The following is an 18512-nucleotide window of genomic DNA, read 5'->3' on the forward strand; positions in this document are numbered from 1 at the left end:
TTCAATCACACTGATGGACACATGTTACTCATGTGTTTGTGTATGTAAACATTCTTCAAACCGTTTGTGGAAAAATGGAATTAAAAGACAAATTTATTTTGGCGCTAAACATTTTTGAAATGCAGGCACAGTTTTTCATAATGTCTACTTTTCATAAACTTTTTGAAGACCCTTATGCATGGATTTAAATTTTTTTTGGCATCGAAATAAACTTATCTTTTAATTCTGTTTTTTCCATACACTCCTTGAGGTACCCTTGTATGTGTGTGTATAAACATGTGTGCATAGAGATCGACACTTGCTGGTTTAGGTCCCAGAAACACAGCTGTCAATGAAACAGATCCTTGCCCTTGTGCAGCTTATATTGCAGCAAGGGAGACAGACGGAAAGACAGGAAAACTGACGTTAGCAAGTGAGGGACAACAGATGCTAGGAATAAAAAGGGAGCTTGAGCTAGGGAAGAACCGCTGGAGACCCACCCTAGGTTAAGGTGCAACCTACGTGAGAAAGAATTAGTCGAAGGAAGAGAGAAGGGAACAGTGTTCCAGGCAGAAGGAACAGCACGCTCAAAGATCCTGAAACAAGAAAAGGTTTAGCATGTTCAAGGAACAGATGGCATCTCTGGGGTGAGACAGGCATGGGTTGGTGGTAGGGTCTGGGGCTCTGCAGGCCTTGGGAAGGAGTCCTGGCTTTTATGTCACTTGCACAGGGGTCGCATGGGAAGGAAGGGGTGGAGACAAGCCCGATTCCTGGTTTGACAGATTTCACATTACAGCTGACCCCACAACCCCTCTTACAGGGGTAACTGCCTTTGCTTGGGGAAATATCTTGGTAAACCTTTAGGAGTAGAGGCCCCGCCCCCACATCGAGAGGAAATGCATGCGTATCGTTCTTCCACGAGGAAAGGAGAAGAGTGTGATTTTTTAGGTGCTTCTGGAAGGAGAGAGAATGAGGAGAACCAGAGAGAGGAGAAGAGAGGGCAGAGAGAGGGTGCAGGGCTGAGACCGGACCGGGACGAGGCCCCGGGCACGCTCCCGGAGCTGGCTGGGTTTCTGTGCTATGTTCTCATCACCGTCTCCCCTGACCCTGAGCAAGCGGGCTCAGCGTGCCTGACTGCACACGGGGGAATAGACACTCAGGCAAGGTTAACTTGCTTGTGACAGCAAACTTCTGGAAGCCACTGGAAGGTCCACCCATAGGGGTTCTTAGAAGTAATGGCACTTTCGTATAATTGAGAGGCAGACACCTTCAACCCCTTGCTCACCCATACCCTAGCTGGGTGGCCTTGGACAAGGCACCTCTCTGATCCGGGGAGGGCTCCAGTTTCCACACACAGAACCAGGGTTTCAGAGCAGTCAAATACGAGCACCCTGCTGAGCCCCGACTCACATGTTAGAGCCCCCGCACACTGTCAGGGCGCCTCTCCCCACTTGTAGCACTGGCTCAGACTCTGGGGAGCTGGGCTCTGGATCTGCCACTCGCTGGCTGTGTTACAGAGGAGGGCTTGCTGCACCTGCTGGGTTTGGGGGACCCCCGTGGGCTAAGCTGGAGGCAGCCTCTGACCCCACCCTAGAGACCTAGCGGTCCAGGACTCACCACATGCTGTCTTCTGTCAGGTCCTCCAGCGTCCGCCCGAAGGAGTCCACGTACTTGTCCACGCTCAGGTTCCTGTCCGTGTCATGGGCCGAGTTGAAGTTGGACACGATGCGTGTCGCGATCCCCAGGCACCTGAGGACTGCAGAGCAGAGGCCGAGGAGGCTCCAGGGACAGGCAGGGTCCCAGACCCCAAGGAAGGGGGCTGCTGTCCCCCAGCAGGCTGCCCTGTCTCCTCTCTGGCCCAACTCCTCCCTTCTCTACTTTGGCAGGTGGCAGGGTGGAGACTCCCTTCTCTCTCAGGAAGACCACCACCTGCCGGGAGCTCTGGGGTGCTCCTGCCACCGCCATGTGATCAGGCTCTGAGCCTGCCAGGACCTCGGGAGCCACGTAAAAGAGCCCGCTGAGCCCAGGGTTTGCCCAAGGCACTCAGGGAATGAGAGGCAGAGGGAGGTGGCACAGAGCCTGTGAAATCAGAGATTAGAGGTTAAGTAAACAAACTGCCTGGTTCTTTCTTCAGTAACCAGACTCCTAATTGTTATGTCCTTGAGAGGGAGGGGAAGAGAGAGGGAGACAGAGAGACAGAGAGAGAGAGAGAGAGAGAGAGAGAGAGAGAGAGAGAGAGAAAGCTCCTGTCCTCTGATTCACTCCCTAGTGCCCACAATAGCCAGAACTGGAAATTCTATCCAGGTCTCCCGTGTAGGTGGCTGGAACTCAACTACTTAAGGCATCAGCGCGGCCCCCTGGGATGTGCATTAGCAGAGACTGGAATCAGGAGCTGGGGCGTCTAACTCAGGTGCTCTCATGTTAGGTGCGCACATTGTAACTGCTGGGCTAAATACCCACCGTTCACCAGACTTCTACTTCCCCATCATCAATGAAGGCAGACTGCAGTGTATTCAAATGTATGCAAAAATATGCAAATGATGGATCTGGCTCCAGGAGGGGGCCTTTCTCTCCCAAGGTACCTGTGCACATGACTCCAGCGAAGACCCAGCACTGGCCGTATTTGACAGGCTTGAACCTGCCCTTGAACCACTTCTGCAGAATGGCCACACTGCCGCTCCAGTGCAACGGGCTGGTGCCGCCGCCGTATTTGCCCTGCCACTGGCCTTGTACCACACCTCGGTCGTTGTTGCTGTTCACCTAGGCAGAGGAGACGCGGGTCCAGCCACCCGCAGGGTTCCCAGCCCACTGTCCCAAAGTCATCTCCAACCTGGGGCCACCAAGCCAGCTGGGGTCATCCCTGACTTCTAAGTCATCTAAAAATGAGGGGATTGGGGGGCCAATGCTGTGACATAGCAGGTAAAGTCGCTGTCTGCAGTGCCAGCATTCCATATAGTTGCCGGTTCGAGTCCTGGCTGTTCCACTTCTGATCCAGCTCTCTGCTATGGCCTGGGAAAGCAGTAGAAGATGGCCCAGGTCCTTGGGCCCCTGCACCCACATGGGAGACATGGAGGAATCTCCTGGCTCCTGGTTTTGGATAGGTGCAGCTCCAGCCATTGCAGCCACCTGGGGAGTGAACCAGCAGATGGAAGACCTCTCTCTCTCTCTCTCTCTGTCTCTCCTCTCTGTGTCTCTATGAGTAACTCTTTCAAATAAATAAATAAATCTATTAAAAATGAGGGGGTTGGGTATCTGCCACCTTAAGATACTACTTCTTGGTACCACTTATCATTCTAAATTTTCTTCCATTTGGGTACTCTGTAGTTGAAACTCATTCCTGTTCCCAGTGATCTGTTTTGGAGTCTGCTGGTGTAAGAATTATACAGACCGTCGACATTTATTAGATGCTTGCTGTGTGTCAGGCACTATTCCAAGGACTTCATGCATCCCATATTAGCCTAAGTGTATAGTTCCCATTATTCTCTCTCTCTCTCTTTTTTTTAAGATAAGAAAACTGAGATTCAGGGGGTGGAGGGGCCCATCCACACCACAGAGCGAGTGAGTTACAAGGCGATTCCTGAGTCAGGCCTCTGCCTCGGGGCCTGCACCGCTCACCCATGGGCAGGGGTTCCCTGCCGTCTGGGTTCAGTCGCCACCGCTGGTTCTCTGTGCTCCGTCTCTCTGAGCCCTTGTGGAATTGGGGGCATCAACTATGAGAAATACAGCTTTGTCCATTTTTGGAATCTCAGCTCCCTACCCACGGACCCTGCCAGCTGCATGAGATGAGAGAGGCAGGAGGGCCTCCGGCTACGTTTTTTGGGGGGGGCCTGTGACTGAGCACAGCTGGCACACCTGCCACAGAGATGGGACTGGGGTGGGCAGTCTGTGTCCCTTGTGCCTGAGCCTGACCTGGCCAGCAACCGAGGGGGAGCTGGTGCTGGGCTGGTGTCTGGGCCCAGGTCTTCTAGGACTGAGTGCTTCCGCTCCTCTTTCTCGCAACAGTGATGGCATGGGAAGCCAGCAGCCATGTGTGGGCCGGCCATGCTGGAAGGAAGCCCAAGCTAAGCACGTGCACAGAGAGGCAGCGTGTGGACGGGCCGGTCCCAGCTGTTCCAGGGACTGGGGCCAGGCCAGGGGACATCCCAGCTGTACAGCACAGGCAGGAGCCAAGGAACCAAGACCCCAGCAGGTGTGGGATCCACCAAAGCAGCCCAGATGTCTGTTCCGACATCCCCAGCTGATGCGTGGAGACAAGCGATTCTCACGGCGTCCTGCCCAAATCCCTCCTCTCCCAGATCACAAGCCTCACAAGGAGTGTTCCCCACCAAGCTTGGCGGTGCACTGGCACCCAGCAAGAGAGAATGACAGCAAGGGGTGCTTTGGACAAGCAATAGGGTGTGGAGGGCGTGTGTGTGCAGGGAAGGCTGGGGGCACCTCACCATGGCACTGATGACCCTGGTGACATAGACGGGGTCGCAGCGCCGGCACACGTCGGTGGCTGGGTAGGCTTGGTGACTGGGGCTTCGGTCCAGGATGGCGAGGCAGATGGTCAGGATGTCCTCTTCAAACTGCTTCCCAGAGAGGCCATGCTCAGAGGATGGCAGCTCTGGCCAGGGGCTCTCGATGGCGCAGGGGACCCTGCCCCACCCTCACCCCTCGGGGACATCACAGTGCATCAGACAGCCTTCCTTAAGGTTCACCGGAGGAATCAGAAGCTCAACCTTAACCATGCTCTCCCTCTGTTCAATTACCTCCCATGGCTCCCTACTACCACAGCAACATCACAAACATGAGCCACAGCCATCCCACCATACTCTCCGTTGGGCCACATGACCTCTTCAGATATATTTGAATTAGTGGACAAAATTGGAAAGCTAGGGAATTTAGACACACATGCATGGATGCTTGGTCTCTGAAAATGTGGAAGGCAGGGACCCCTGGGCTCACTCCCCCACGTGGCAGTGGAGGGGGCTGTGCTTTAGATGCAGCCCAAGCTCGCCCGTGCTGCAGTGCAGGCCCTCAGCAGGGCGGTCAGGTCCTTGTCCACCTTCCTCCAGGCAAGCCCTGGAGCCCGGGGAGACGGAGCTCCTGCAGCAGGCTCAGGGCTTCCCTCCCTTCCCGCCTCTCTGCTGCTTGCTCCACTCAGCCCTGCCAGTCCATCTCCTGCCCCAGCCTGAACACCACTAAGCCTTGTACAGCCCCCGAGGGGACTCCCTTCCCGCGTCTCCTGCTTCCCTCTGGGTCCGTCTCTGCCGCTCTCACTTGCTTTCCCAGTGGCATCTGGCATAGGACCCTTTCTCTAAGAGTGGCCTTCCCCGCTCAGCAGCATGGGCACTGCCTGGGAACCTGTTAGAAACATGGATTCCCAGGCCCCACCCTCCACCCGTGCAGACAGCAGTGCTGGGGGCGGGCCCCGGCTGTCTGCATTTTCAGGAACCCTCCAAGAGCTCCTGCGGCTAGTCCAAGCGTGAGAACCAATGCTTGAGCCACGCATCCTGCCCCATTCTGTTCCGGCAGCCTCCCAGGCACCCAGTGCAGGCCCTGGCACAGTGAGCGACAAGGCACAAACACATGGATTTGCTCTAAGAGACAGCACAGCTTGTGCTGTCTGGGAAGCCGTGAGCAGACAGAGGGGCCCTGGGGTTGGCTGTCCCCATGCCCCCCACCCCACCCCGTCCCATGCTGGTGTGGCTGGGCCCCTGGAGACCTGCCCGAAGTTCCAGCCCTGGGCTCGGATGTGCTTCTCCACGCCCCGGAAGATGACGCCGCTGTCATTGAGCACGTACTCCTGTCGCTCCTCCTCGGAGTCCAGGAACACGTCGTCCTCTGAAAAGCAGCCATTGGGTCCCAGGGGTGGGCGAGGGCTCTAGCCTGGCTGGCCTGGGCAGGGGGCCGGCAGGAGAGGGCTCACCTGCTCCGACGCCGCCTCCCTCCTGGGACCAACCCCAGCCCAGCCCAAGACTGAAGGATTCTAGGAGCCCCGAGCCCTCAGGGTGTTCCTGCTTGATGCTGACTACAGCCTTGGGGCTCAGGACAAAGCACACTCCTCATGGCTACCGCCGCTGAGCCCACGGTGCACCTGCTGCCACAAGAGCATTAGCCCGATGAACTCTCACCACGCCCCTAGGAGGCAGGCACATTATCATTCCCACCTCACAGGTGAGGAAGCAGCAACTTAGCAGAGCTGGGGGGGGGGGGCACGGGTGTTGGATCTCCTCCTGGGCACCAGGCCCCACCTTGCCCACCGAACCCCAGCACCGAAACCCTTGGCTCCTGCCCCCCATGCAGGCACTTGCCACCGGTCTCCTGTGCCTGGGGCCACCTCTGCCTGGGCCCAGCTCTTGGCATTCATGTCCCTGTCCCTTAGTCCGTGTCCTGGGCCCCCTCCAAGGGCAGGCCCTCCTCCGAGGACCCTTCCAGGGGGCCCTCTGCCCAGGCCGCGGCAGCTCCTACCTGGGCACCAAGGGTTGAAGAGGAGGATGAACTCGCCCAGCTTCCGGTCACTGTGCTTGCGGCGGGAGGAAGCCCTGGCACTCAGCAGGTAGCGGCCGATGGCGGCGTCCGGCGGGCTGCTGAGGCTGACGGCCACGGTGCTCTCCGTCTGGGCCTCCTTCACCGCCGTCCATGTGTCACTCACCTGCAGCTCCGACGTGTCGAACTCAGCTTTGGTGTGGAAGGCCTCGGAAGCCCGGGGTCCTGGTGGCGAGGGGAGGCAATGGGGAGACCCACTCCCAGCCACTTCCTAGGCCAAGGTGGGTGCTTGGTTCCAAGAGTGCTCAACGACTTGCCACACCCTTCCAGAGCCCTATGCACACGGTGCCCAAGAGGTCATCCCACCTGTCCCACTGTCGACACCCACCCTGCACGCTGAGGCGACCCGTCCCAAGTTTCTCCACCTGCGGGCCACCAGGGGGCGCCGGCGAGCCCAGTTACCTGTCTCCACCGTGAAGATGAAGTTCTCATCGCTGTCCAGGGCTCCGCTCACCTCCAGCGTGAGGCTGAACACCTGGCCCCTGCGAATCACCAGCTCAGGGCAGGGGTACTCCTCGGTGCGGTGGGCAGCGCCGTTCCTCGGGCGTTGCCAGTCTACCTTGGTGACTCTGACCCCTGGACAGGGCCGGGGGAGGTGGGGAGAGGAGACCGAGCCCTTGGCACGTTTCCCCTCACCGTGCTGGCCCTCCAGGCCGCGCCACCCTGCCACCACGGATGCCACACCGCCGACCCCATCATTCGCGGGAGCTCTGTTCTGTGAAGCCGTGGTGAATGCTGGGTTAGCGAGTACTGAACTGCGGCTCTTAGGGAAGACCCGGAGTTTGATTCCTGCGAGCCAGTGGTCGCCACTCACTCACCAACCCAGGGGCAGGTGACCTCGTATTATGTGCACCACTTAAGGATGCCTCCTTTAGTGTGTGTGGTCCATGCCTTCACAGGCCTCCAGGGGCTGTAACCCACCGTGTGATTTCTCTATGAGATTTTCTTGCACCCAGGATGCCACACAGCCCTTCAGAACGCTCCCGGGGCCATTTGAGACAGGGAAATCACCAGGAAAACAAACAAAAATGCCAAAGACACAGCTTGAGATGGACAGAGAAAGGACACTTGTTTGCGGCATGAGACCCAAAGGAAGAAGACTGGAACCCTCCTGGGGTGACTTTAGCTGGGGGCACCGATGTTAGCAGACTCAAGGTTTTGCTCTGTGCATGCTTGCAAATAACCCAGAAAGTGCCCCAAACATTGATTTTGGAGTTAGAAATAAATCGTAGCAAGTGGGCCAATTTGTGGGTGTAGAATCCACGAATGTGGGGATCCACACGGATGGAAAGGGGTTTGGCTCAGAGGTTAGGGCAGTGCTGGAGTTACCAGCACCCCACATCAGAGTGTGCGTGCTGCTCCAATTCCAGCTCCCTGCTGGTGCACACCCTGGGAGACATCAAGGTACCTTGAGGGGATGGCTCAAGTCCTTGGGTCCCTGCCCCTCACGCAGGAGACCTGGATGGAGTCCCTGGCTTCCAGCTTCAGTGTGGCCTGGCTTTGGCTGTTGTGGGTATTTGGAAGCCAATGGGAGATTTCTGTGTGTCTCTGTAGCCCTCTGTATCTCTGCCTTTCAAATTAATAAATTTTAAAAAGTCCACGAGGATGGAATTAAAAGGCAAACTCATTTTGGCACAGAAACTTCTTGGAACCCATGCATGCAGCGGTTTTCAGTTAAGATCAGTCTGCCCCAGAATCAAATCACCTTTCAATTCCACTTCCGTGAGCTTTGTGCTGTCAGTGCCAGGCTGGTGTCTGGTGCCGGGGGGGGGGGGGGGATCTTGCCCTCCACAGGTGGCCCCGGGGAGCTGCGTGGCCCAGCGGTTATGGGCAGAGTTTCTGGAGGTAGCCAATATATACTGAAAACCTAACTTGGCCATCTACTGGCTTCACGAACTTCCACTTACGCTCCCTCGTGCCTCAGTTTCCCCCTTGCAGGATCGGAATAGTGGTGTGTTGAGATTACACGGACGACTGCCTGCCGTGTAGAGCTCTCGGAGGCCCCTACATGCAAATCCCAGACGTGCAAGGGTGACACCTGAGTAGGCGGAGCCGCCCGTGACTGTTGTTGTTTGGGTGCAAGGTGCGCAGGAGAAGTGTGGGAGCTGAAAGGACTGTGACAGAGGTCTGGGGGGCAAACACAGCTCCCTCGAGGCTGAGTCTCGGGTCGGAAGGGGGCTTCCAGGGGGAGCCGGGAGGCATGACTAGGGCCTTCCCTGGAGCCTCCTCGCCCTTCACCTACTCCGGGTGCATTCACTTGGGCACTGGGTGTTGTTCTGGGTGTGCAGACTCAGCAGTTCGTGACATATACACTGGCCCCGCCTCCGGGCAGGGACAGCCCAGCAGAGCAGCACAGCACCGGGCAGATCTCTGCCAGCAAGCTGTGAGACGTCCCCTCCGGGAGCGGCCCGGAGGCACAGAACACGGGACCTGGGCAGCCTTGACTTCTGGGCAGGTGCAGGAGAACAGGGACATCTGGAATTTGAGAGAAAGCCGAAGGCAATGTGGTTGGAGAGTCTGCAGGGGCAAGACCCCCAGGACCTGGGATGAGGGGGTTGGCTAAGGAGCCTGCGCTTTCTCCCAAGGGTGGTGGAGTAAAGTGTGACGTGATGAGCTAGCACCTTGGAAAGAGCACCCTGGTGTGTGTGGGGGTGGATCGGCAACATCACATAGCTGGCTGCACATTGGAGTGACCCGGTGACATCCGAGGAGGTGCCTTTGGAAGCAGAGGGATGTTTTGAACCTTTTTCCGTCATGTCACACACCTGCCCCCAGTCTCCCACGGAATCTTCATGGCCTCTCGCCATCTCCTTCACCTGGGACAGAGGCCCTGACAGGAATCCCTGCTCACCGCACCTCCAGCACCCTCTCCCCTCACAGCTTGGCAATGCATCTGCCCACGTGCCCCACCCATCACTTTCTTGCCTTGTGCCTTTCCTACGCCCCTTCTGGTTGGAGCACCTTGGACCCTCCTCTGAGAAGTGCTGGTCTCCTTCCTACCACCAGAGTTGGTCTCTCGGATCTCCCAGCGGTTAGGTTCAAAATAACACAGACGGCACAAACAGAACCTTTGCAAGCATGCAAATGTTCACACTTCCCAACAGTCCCCTGAGAGCTGTACCATGCCCCCTTGCTTCTTTCTGAGACCGAGGGGGGCAGAAGGGAGGGCTCCTGTCCCCTCGGTCATTCCCCAAATGCCCACAAAGGCAGGGGCTGGGCCAGGCCAAAGCAGGGGACAGGAGCTCAGTCCAGGTCTCCCATGTGCGTGGCAGGGACCCAGTCACTTGAGCCATCAGCTGCTGTCTCCCTGGGTCTGCACTAGCCGGAAGCTGGAGCCAGGAGCCGGAGCTGGGAATCGAACCCAGGTGCTCCAATATGAGCCGCTGGGTCCTTAACTGGTGTCTTGCTTGCTAGGCTAAACACCCACCCCATATGTCTCTAATTGTCTACTTCCCCTTTCAAGAATATCAACCCCACGAGGGCAGGGAATGCTGTTTGTTTATTCACTAATGGATCTTCAGTGCCTGATACGTAGAAGCCACTCAACAAATATTTCTTGAATGAATGAATGAATGAATGAGAAAGCTGAGGCTGAGGGAAGTGCTACCACGCATCAAATGGCGCACAAGCGAGCAGGGGCCAGAGCTGAGTCTGTGGGTGGCACGGTTTCCATCTCCTGACCACCTAGTGCGACCACATAAGAAAGGCCCGGATGTATTCCAGTGCCTGCGTATGCGGGTGCAGATAGAAACTGAAACCGAGGCCAGCGCCGTGGCTCAATAGGCTAATCCTCTGCCTGTGGCGCTGGCACACCAGGTTCTAGTCCCGGTCGGGGCACTGGATTCTGTCCCGGTTGCCCCTCTTCCAGGCCAGCTCTCTGCTGTGGCCCGGGAGTACAGTGGAGGATGGCCCAAGTGCTTGGGCCCTGCACCCGCATGGGAGACCAGGAGAAGCACCTGGCTCCTGGCTTCGGATCAGCGTGGTGCGCCGGCCACAGCACGCTGGCTGCAACGGCCATTGGGGGAGTGAACCAACGGAAAAGGAAGACCTTTCTCTCTGTCTCTCTCTCACTGTCCACTCTGCCTGTCAGAAAAAAAAAGAAAGAAAGAAACCGAAACCAGCTCCAGCCCTCTCTCCCCTCACCGAGAGGAACACAGGCTGAAATGTTAGGCTCTTCACGGTCAACGCTCTCTAGCCAGGACCACCCAGACTTGCCTTATTTCTCCCTGCGATGACACAGCACACCCAGCAGGGGGCGTCTCTGGAGGAGGAAGTTGGGAAAGCTTTGCAGGGCTTGGGCTTGGGCTTGGGTCAGTGACTGGGGGGAAAAGCTGGAGGATGCGGGCTTTGCCGTGAACTGGCCTCTGCCGGGAAGCAGGGCCCGTCCGTGTGGGAGCGTCTTCATAATCCTAATACGGAAGTGGACACGACGATGGGGAGCCCTGTCCTAGGTGGTGAAGCAGCAGCTGTCCGTCACACCGGCCAGCAGGGCTGTCGCCATTGCTGTGGCTTGTACGAGGTTCGTGTGTTTGTCCGTGTGTGCCCCATCAGGGAGTGGCCTCATTTCTGTCTTGATCTGCTACCGTCACCGAGTGACCTGTCACTGGTGTTCTACGCAACAGTCTGGGTTTAACCAGAGGACACCACGGCCAGCCCCTAGCTGCCCCGAGACCCAGCCAGCTCTTAGATCTGCCATGCTTTTGACTCCATGGCCCACTGGTGGAGAACCACTTGCTGTGTGCGGCCATGATGATTCACAGAGCTGGCTGCACAGTGGAGTGAGCCGGGAGCCCTCCCCTGGAGGCCCCAGTTTAGTCATCACAGGGAGCTGCCTGGACACTGAACATTTTGGAAGCTCCCAGTATTTCCATCGTGCAGCCTCTGCCGAGAGCCGCTGCTCTGGAGCCCAGGGTCTCCTAGGCTCTGAGCACGGCAGTGCTGGTGCTGTGGACATCAACAGAAGGGAGACGGGCCCTGGCTCTCAGAGGAGCCACAGTCTAAAGCTCCCAATAAAGAGCCATTCCCAGGGGGGATGTTTGTATAATCCTGGCTTTGCTGCCTCAGTGATGGAGCGAGGCCAGCGATGCCAGTCACCCTGCAATGGGAAAGAACGGCTGTGCCAAGCCTTGTGCAACACTCAGTCGTCCTACTCACTGGTCCTTCAGGGAAAAGACCTTCTTCCTATTAGCTGAGCCAAAAGCCCAACTCGGCTTTACATGCGTATTTTCATTGAGTTTTGCAATCGTCTTATATATACCAAATTCATAGGAACGCAACTATTTTACAAATTGAAGATAGCACCACATTTGCCTGGAACCTTCTGGGTTCTCTCTTTAGGTTTTGGAAAGCTTTGTCACAGAGGGTCGCACTGCTGGTTCTGGGTCCCTAGCACAGCCCATGAGGGTGAGCGTGCATCTAGCTCGTGCGTTCACAGGGCTCCCATACCCAGGGAGGCATTTGAGCACCACATGATGAAAACATCTATGCACTTAGCTGTGCTTGGCTGGAAGTTGCTTTTCCTTTTCCTTACCTCATATTAGTTAGGATGTGATTTTTTTTTAAAGTGATGCATGGAGGTAGGTTATATGAGCCCATTTAATTGAGGGTAATGGAGAGGCATTACAAAATATGCTCTATTTAGGGGGGCACTAAGGAAAAGAGAGTTGATGTCTTAGTTACCTATCACTGCTCAACCCAGAGTTTAGCTCAGAAAAACAAGAATGCCAGCCCAGTATCACAGGGTGCCTTCGTGGTTTCTGTGGGTCAGGAGTTGGAGCGAGCTGGGCCTCCGAGTCCCTCATGCGGTTGTAATCCTATGTCAAGGGGACTGCAAGCATTGAAGGCTGAGGGGAGCACCTCCAAGGTGGCTGACTTCTGTGGTAGGAAACTTGGTGCTGGGGGTAGCCTGGGGACTCGCTTCCTCTCCATGGACCTCTCCATGGGACAGCTCCAGTGTCTGCCTGGCAGGGTCCCGGCTTTCCCAAGCAAGTGATCTACAGGACCAAGGCAGAAGCCACAGTGCCCTTCATGCCCTGACCTTGGAGGTGACGGCATGTCACCTCCACCTTACTCCGATGGTCAAGGCAGCCCCAAGGGTCTGTCCTGCTCCAGATGGCTGGGGCTGGGTCGGGCCCAAGTTGGGAGCTGGGAACTCAATCCAGGTCTCCCAGCTGGGTGGCAAGGATCCAACTACTTGAGCCCTAAGCTGTTGCTTTCCAGGGTCTGCGTTGGTGTTGGAAGCTGGCATTGGTAGCGGCGTTGGCTGCTCTGGGATGGGTCGCAGGAGTCTTAACAGTGTCTTAACTGCTGGGCCAAACGAGCACTCCGATTATATTCTTACAGGATGGCTGCAGCGGAACCTCCCACTCGCCTACTCTTCTTATGCTACAATGTAGCTAAGCCTCTCCTTGAGAAATGGGGTATAGGTCCCCAGCTCCTGAATCTGGAAGGCTTGTGGATAAAACAGAATGACGCCTTGTGACTTCCAAGATGCTCCAAGTTGGCCCAGCGTCTTCCTGGTGCCCCTGAGCTGCTAGTCCTTGGACACCAGGCACTATCCAAGGAAGAAGCCCAGATGGCCCCTGGAGAGGCTTGCACACAGAGGAACCACGGCCTGCACCACCCCAGCAGCTGAATGGGGGACTCTTCTTGCGGGAGGAACCTCCGACCCCCGTCAAGCTGCCCCAGATGATAACAAATGAAGCACAGAACAGTGTCCCTGCTGAACTCTGCCCAGGCTGCCATTCTTAAGCCAGAGAACAGTTCTTGCTGTCTGAAGGCCCAAGTGTCAGGGTGGTTTGTCACGCAGCATTAGGTACCTGGAACACCGTGGGAGTCACGTCTCTCTCATCCTGCTGGCAGCAGCCTCCTAAGTGGTCTCCACTGGTGAGTGGTCTGGGCTGTGCCAGGGTCTCAATACCCAGGCCTGAGATTCATGGAAAACATGTTTTAGGTTGGCTCCAGCCTGGCGCCATCATCTAGGGACAACAACCAAACATACGAATAGGAGCTCACAGCTGACACGCATGCACCTCCTATGGGAGGGGGCGCACATATTCACTTGCATGAGCAAGACTGTGCAAGACCAGTGTTCAACAGCGCCCCCGTGTGGCAGGATCTGGAACAACATGCCAGGGACTTAGAACTGACGCCTTCCTGCCCTGTTAGTCCCAGTAGTTCTTGGCAGCCAGGAAGCACCGAGACCCCAGCACCACGAGATCCGGGGGCCTTTGTTTAGCCTGAAAACATGGGCAGGAACCATCATGGACCTTGTACCCAGCATCATCAAGTCTAACGTCAACCAAAAGTGTCATCGTGGCTCAGGTCTCCATTTGATTAGCACAGAAACAGACTGAGCCGGGAAGAGAGGGACTTCTTGCCTGGGGACACACTGGATCTGCAGCTTCCATTGCTCCTTTGCAAGTGCAGGCTACCCAGGGACAGGTTGGAACAGGAGGCTTTTGTTTTTGTTTTAGGGGATGAATCAGGGGCAGGGGACAGGGTTATAGGGTGCTAATCACCCCAGCCCTGCTCTGCCCCAGGGCTGCATACAAGGGGGGTTTGGTTTGATGAGGGTTCCTGGGGCCCGGGTCACGGGTTCAAGCCCTGAGGATTCTGGGCGATATCGCAAACCGACTCCGTCCCCTCCGGGACATCTCCCTCCTTATCACAGGCGGGCCAGAGGGGCGCGGTGAGTCAGAGCTGCCATTACTTCCAACATGGCAAGACACAGGGACGGACTCTCTCCCAGCTCCCTGTCCAGGTCCAGTTTCTCAGCTGAGCTCTCGGGGGACCCTCCATCATGGTCCCCTCTTGCGTGTCTTTGAGAGACACCTCACTGACAGCACAGGTGATGGGAAGTCCTTCCTCCTGCTGAGCTGGGGTCTTTTTTTCCCTGCAACTTCTCCTTGTCCCCCCCCCCCCCCCCCAGAACACACCTCTTTCTTTTGCTTCTTGATGGTTTTGCAGAGAGGACCTGGAAGTTTCTACCCACCACGCCCAGCCCCACAATTGTATGCTTGGTCCAAAATCCAGGAGGGCACTCATCCAGTGTCCATGTGACCCGCCCCTAGGGCAGCTCCTGCGGTGAGCTGAGTGAGCCACGCCCATCGGCATCACAGCCTCACGACCACACGTGTGGGGGAAGCTCAAACCTGGGGACCCAGGTTTGCATGGGGGAAAAGCAATTCCTGGTTCTGCTGATGTCAGGTCAGTTCGGCCCTAACCAGGGCCTTCTCCAGCCCTCATGGGGACAGCGACACTGATGGGCACAGGGGATGGCATCCCGCGTACAAGGTAGCTGAGGGGAGGAGCCAAGGCACACGTGGGATGACTTGCAGACTCCTGGTCAAATGAACCTGGCACCACCCGTCCACCTGCTTCTCTCAGATTCCGCTCTCTGAGAACCTGGGGCATGTCTCTGCCCCAGTCTGAGCGCTCCGTGAGGGAGGGGCACGGTGCTCACCCTCTCTGCGTTGTTGGAGCCTGGCGCAGGGCCCAGGGCCCAGCAGGTGCTCAGTGAACCTTAATTGCATAAATGAAGGAGCATCCTCCCCCCTTGGCTGGGAGTGGAAGGGCAGCGTCCCGGGCCCACCCTCCGGGATCGCTGCCCACACCCCGGCCGGCCGGCCACACACCCCACCCAGCCCATAATCCCTCTCTCTCTCTCTTAGCTGTCACATTCCAAAACCTGCCCTCCCTTCCCAACTTCCTTCTTCCCGCCCAAGTCACGGGGCCGGGAGGAGGGGAACGTGTTAGCCTCAGACACAGACCATCCACTGCCCTCCCCACCCCCCCTCACCATTGTCCCTGTGCCTCTGTCTCCTCCAGGCCCAGCCACCAGAAGCCTGACTTTGGAGATACACACACACGCAAGTGCCAGTGCGAGCTTTGCCACTGGTTGGCTGTGTGACCCCAGGCAGGTGAACGAACCTCTCTGAGGCTCAGCGTTCTGGTGATGACTGTTCATAGAGAGTACTTGAGACAGCACCTGGTGATGCTGGGTACTCAGGCAATGTGTTCGTAACCGCATTTTTATCACCATCCGTGTTTACACCGGGCTGCCTGGCTGCCATCCCATTAATGCCATCCTCCGGAACCCTCTGCTGTCGGTTGCGTGGCTCCGGCTGAGTTATGGGGTCTCTGAGGTTCAGATTCCCTTCCTGGCCAGGGCCTGGCCCCCAGTGGGGCTCAGCCCGGCAGGCCTGCTGAGTCCTGCAGCATCTCCCCGCCTCGGACTCGGTGTAATTGGTTTTTAATGGGCTCCATTACGACCTTGTCCTTGGGATGTATCACAGGCACCTGACCGCCAGAGCGCAGTGATTTACTGGGGAGAGGCCTGGGGCCTCTCCGTCCTGGTCCTGGTGGAAGCTGCAGGCCTCCCTCTCACTGGCGGACACCAGTCCAGCAGCTCCAAGGAACCAGCCACAGCCAACCCACACAGAGCCTCCTACTCACGTCATAGACTCTCTCAGCTGAAAGGTTTTAATTTGATAACAGCCAACAGGTCTCATTTGCTAACACAGATCAACCAGGAGGAACTGGTGAGGAATCACACCAAGGAGAATTCTGGAACCGCATTCAGGCTCCGTGGATTAGCTAGTGATGTCTGCCAGGGACAGAGCCAGAGGGGCTGAAGGAGGAGCACCAGGATGATGGATAGATGTGCTTTCCACCCAGGATCTGCCGTCTCATTCATTCATAGAGTGCGTGGTAGGCACGGGCTCCCACTCTGAGGAGGGGAGCAGGTGTGTGACATCACGTGGGGGGCCGGCGCCGTGGCTCACTTGGTAAATCCTCTGCCTGCGGCGCCAGCATCCCATATGGGCACCAGGTTCTAGTCCCGGTTTCTCCTCTTCCAGTCCAGCTCTCTGCTGTGGCCTGGGAAGGCAGTGGAGGATGGCCCAAGTGCTTGGGCCCTGCACCCACATGGGAGACCAGGAAGAAGCACCTGGCTCCTGGCTTCGGAACGGCGCAGCGCTGGCCATAGTGGCCATTTGGGGAGTGAACCAACGGAGGGAGGACCTTTCTCTCTGTCTCTCTATCTGTCAAAAAAAAAAAAAAATAGATATCGCGTGGGCTGTTTGACTCCCATGTTGGAGGGCCTGTGCTTGAGTCCTGGCTCCACTCCTGACTTCACTTTGCTGCTCACACATCCCTTAGAGGCAGCAGGCGATGGCTTAATCACCCGGCCCCTGCCGCCCATGTGAGAGATTGATTTCTGGGCTCCTGGCTGACGCCCCAACCTCCCACTGTTTACAGATGTAGAGATCACGGTTCAGAGAGGGAACGGTCACCCAGCAGGTTACAGACCTGACGTCGGAACCCCCAACGCTGACTCCGCGCCTTCCTCGGCACGTACACCTGGTACTGCCAAGCGCCAGCAACTCCCGGATGCTTAGGGCAGGAGCACGGAAAAGCAGGGCCCCTCTGCACCAGGGCCGACAGCGGGGGCTCCCCGGCCCCAGAGCCAGGCGGTCAGGGCTGTCTGCGGCCGGGGAGGGGAGCAGCACTCAGAAGGGCCCGGGTGCCCATCAGCTGCCACGAGGGTGCGTGAGGAGCAAGCTAAGACACCACAGGGGAAGGGAGCGCCTGCCTTTGCCGGGTTGACGCCGGTGACTGTCGCCTGATGCCGAGCAAGGGAAAAGAGCAGTGTAGACGCCAGAACACCCCCGAGAGACCCGGCAGTGTAGGACGTCCGCTTCTGCAAGTTCCAGGGCTGTGAGGTGGCCTGCTGCTCGCGCTGCTGGGGACACATTTGCCCCAGCGCTCCCGTGAGATGCGCTCTCCGTCAACTCACAGCAGGCCTGGGAGACCATTGACATTACAACCCCCATTTCACAGACGAGAAAGCAGAGGCACCAAGGGCAAATCCTCCTGCTCAAGGTCATGGAGCTCTGTTTGCTACAGGCATAGCTGCTCTTGCCCTCAAGAGCATGGGCTGGGAATTAGGAGGGGAGGCAGCCCCCAGGCCTCCCTCTCCTTCCTGCCCAACAATGTCTCTGGATCGGCCTTGGAAGCATGGGGCCTGGGGGAGGTTTTAGTTTGGCCCCTGCTGGTCCATTCCTGCCTTCTCTGGTTCATCAAGGAGCAAGGGGGAGAGCTGGCCCCTGCCCGGCCTCTGGGTGCTGGGTGGCAGCCTCTTTCCATCTCTGAGCGTCTGCTCATGAGCTCTAGGGAAAGCTTCGTGGACTGCTCGGCTTTAAAACGCGTGCAATCACTGATCCAGGCTCTGCCCCAGAGATACTCCTGTTCCTGGCAGCTCCTCCCGCGGCCCCCAGGCCCTGAAGTCCCCAGGTCCTGCCCACTCACCCGCCATGCACTGGCCAGTGGGACGCCTTGCTCGCTCGGCGCGCACACACGCACGGTGGAGTGTGAAGTGTCAGGGCAGCCAGCCAGCTCAACAGTAACCAGGAAAACCCTGGGCGCTCCTAGGCAGGGGAGGAGGAGGCGTGGCCCGCCCCGGCCCAGCAGTGACACCTGTGAGGCGCATAATCACCCGGTAATTGCCTGGGTTGTACCTTGAAGATGTCCAGGGTGGGAGTGGCTCCAGCGAAGAGGCCTGCAGGACGCAGAGGGGAGACCCGGGCTGTGGAGGAATCGAGGCACAGAGAGCTTGCAGGGCTGATGGGATTGCGGAACTGGGCGGGGGTCGGGGGAGAGGGAGAGCCGGGGGGCTCGTGTTGTGGGCAGCCATTCTTGCCCCTCACAGCGACCCTCTGAGGACACCATGGAGGTGACAGGGTGGGACTGGAGCCAGGCGTCCCCAAGTCTGGCCCGGCTTGGTCTCTTCCGCCTGGGTGAGGAGATCCCTGGAGCCCAAGCATCCACTGAGGCACGGGCCCCGGCCCTCTTGCAGGAACATGCCCGCACTGCGCCACACCCGGCCCGCGCGTGTACACCGACAGGTTCAGCCTCAACTGAGCCCGGAGCTTCAGAGGGATATGCTTGAAGCGCCCCCTCCCCCCAGGCCTGAGTGTGAAGACTGGACCTACCCCCGCCCC

The 18512-nt window shown here is 57.7% G+C and overlaps 1 protein-coding gene across 1 annotated transcript in view; it reads right to left on the bottom strand.

The window, feature by feature from the left end:
* The window catches only part of TGM6 (transglutaminase 6), a 32054-nt gene extending 14227 nt beyond the window's left edge, over nt 1-17827 (bottom strand). Inside the window, exons 1-7 of the mRNA XM_062202526.1 lie at nt 17821-17827; nt 6913-7086; nt 6433-6675; nt 5687-5805; nt 4419-4547; nt 2562-2739; nt 1597-1735 (exon numbers count right to left, since the gene is read on the bottom strand). Coding sequence (XP_062058510.1) covers nt 1597-1735; nt 2562-2739; nt 4419-4547; nt 5687-5805; nt 6433-6675; nt 6913-7086; nt 17821-17827 — 989 coding nt within the window. The remainder of the gene's footprint in view (nt 1-1596; nt 1736-2561; nt 2740-4418; nt 4548-5686; nt 5806-6432; nt 6676-6912; nt 7087-17820) is intronic.
* Between the last annotated feature and the right edge of the window lie 685 nt (nt 17828-18512).

This window comes from Lepus europaeus, chromosome 10 (assembly GCF_033115175.1).
Source record: "Lepus europaeus isolate LE1 chromosome 10, mLepTim1.pri, whole genome shotgun sequence".
Taxonomy (NCBI): Eukaryota; Metazoa; Chordata; class Mammalia; order Lagomorpha; family Leporidae; genus Lepus; species Lepus europaeus.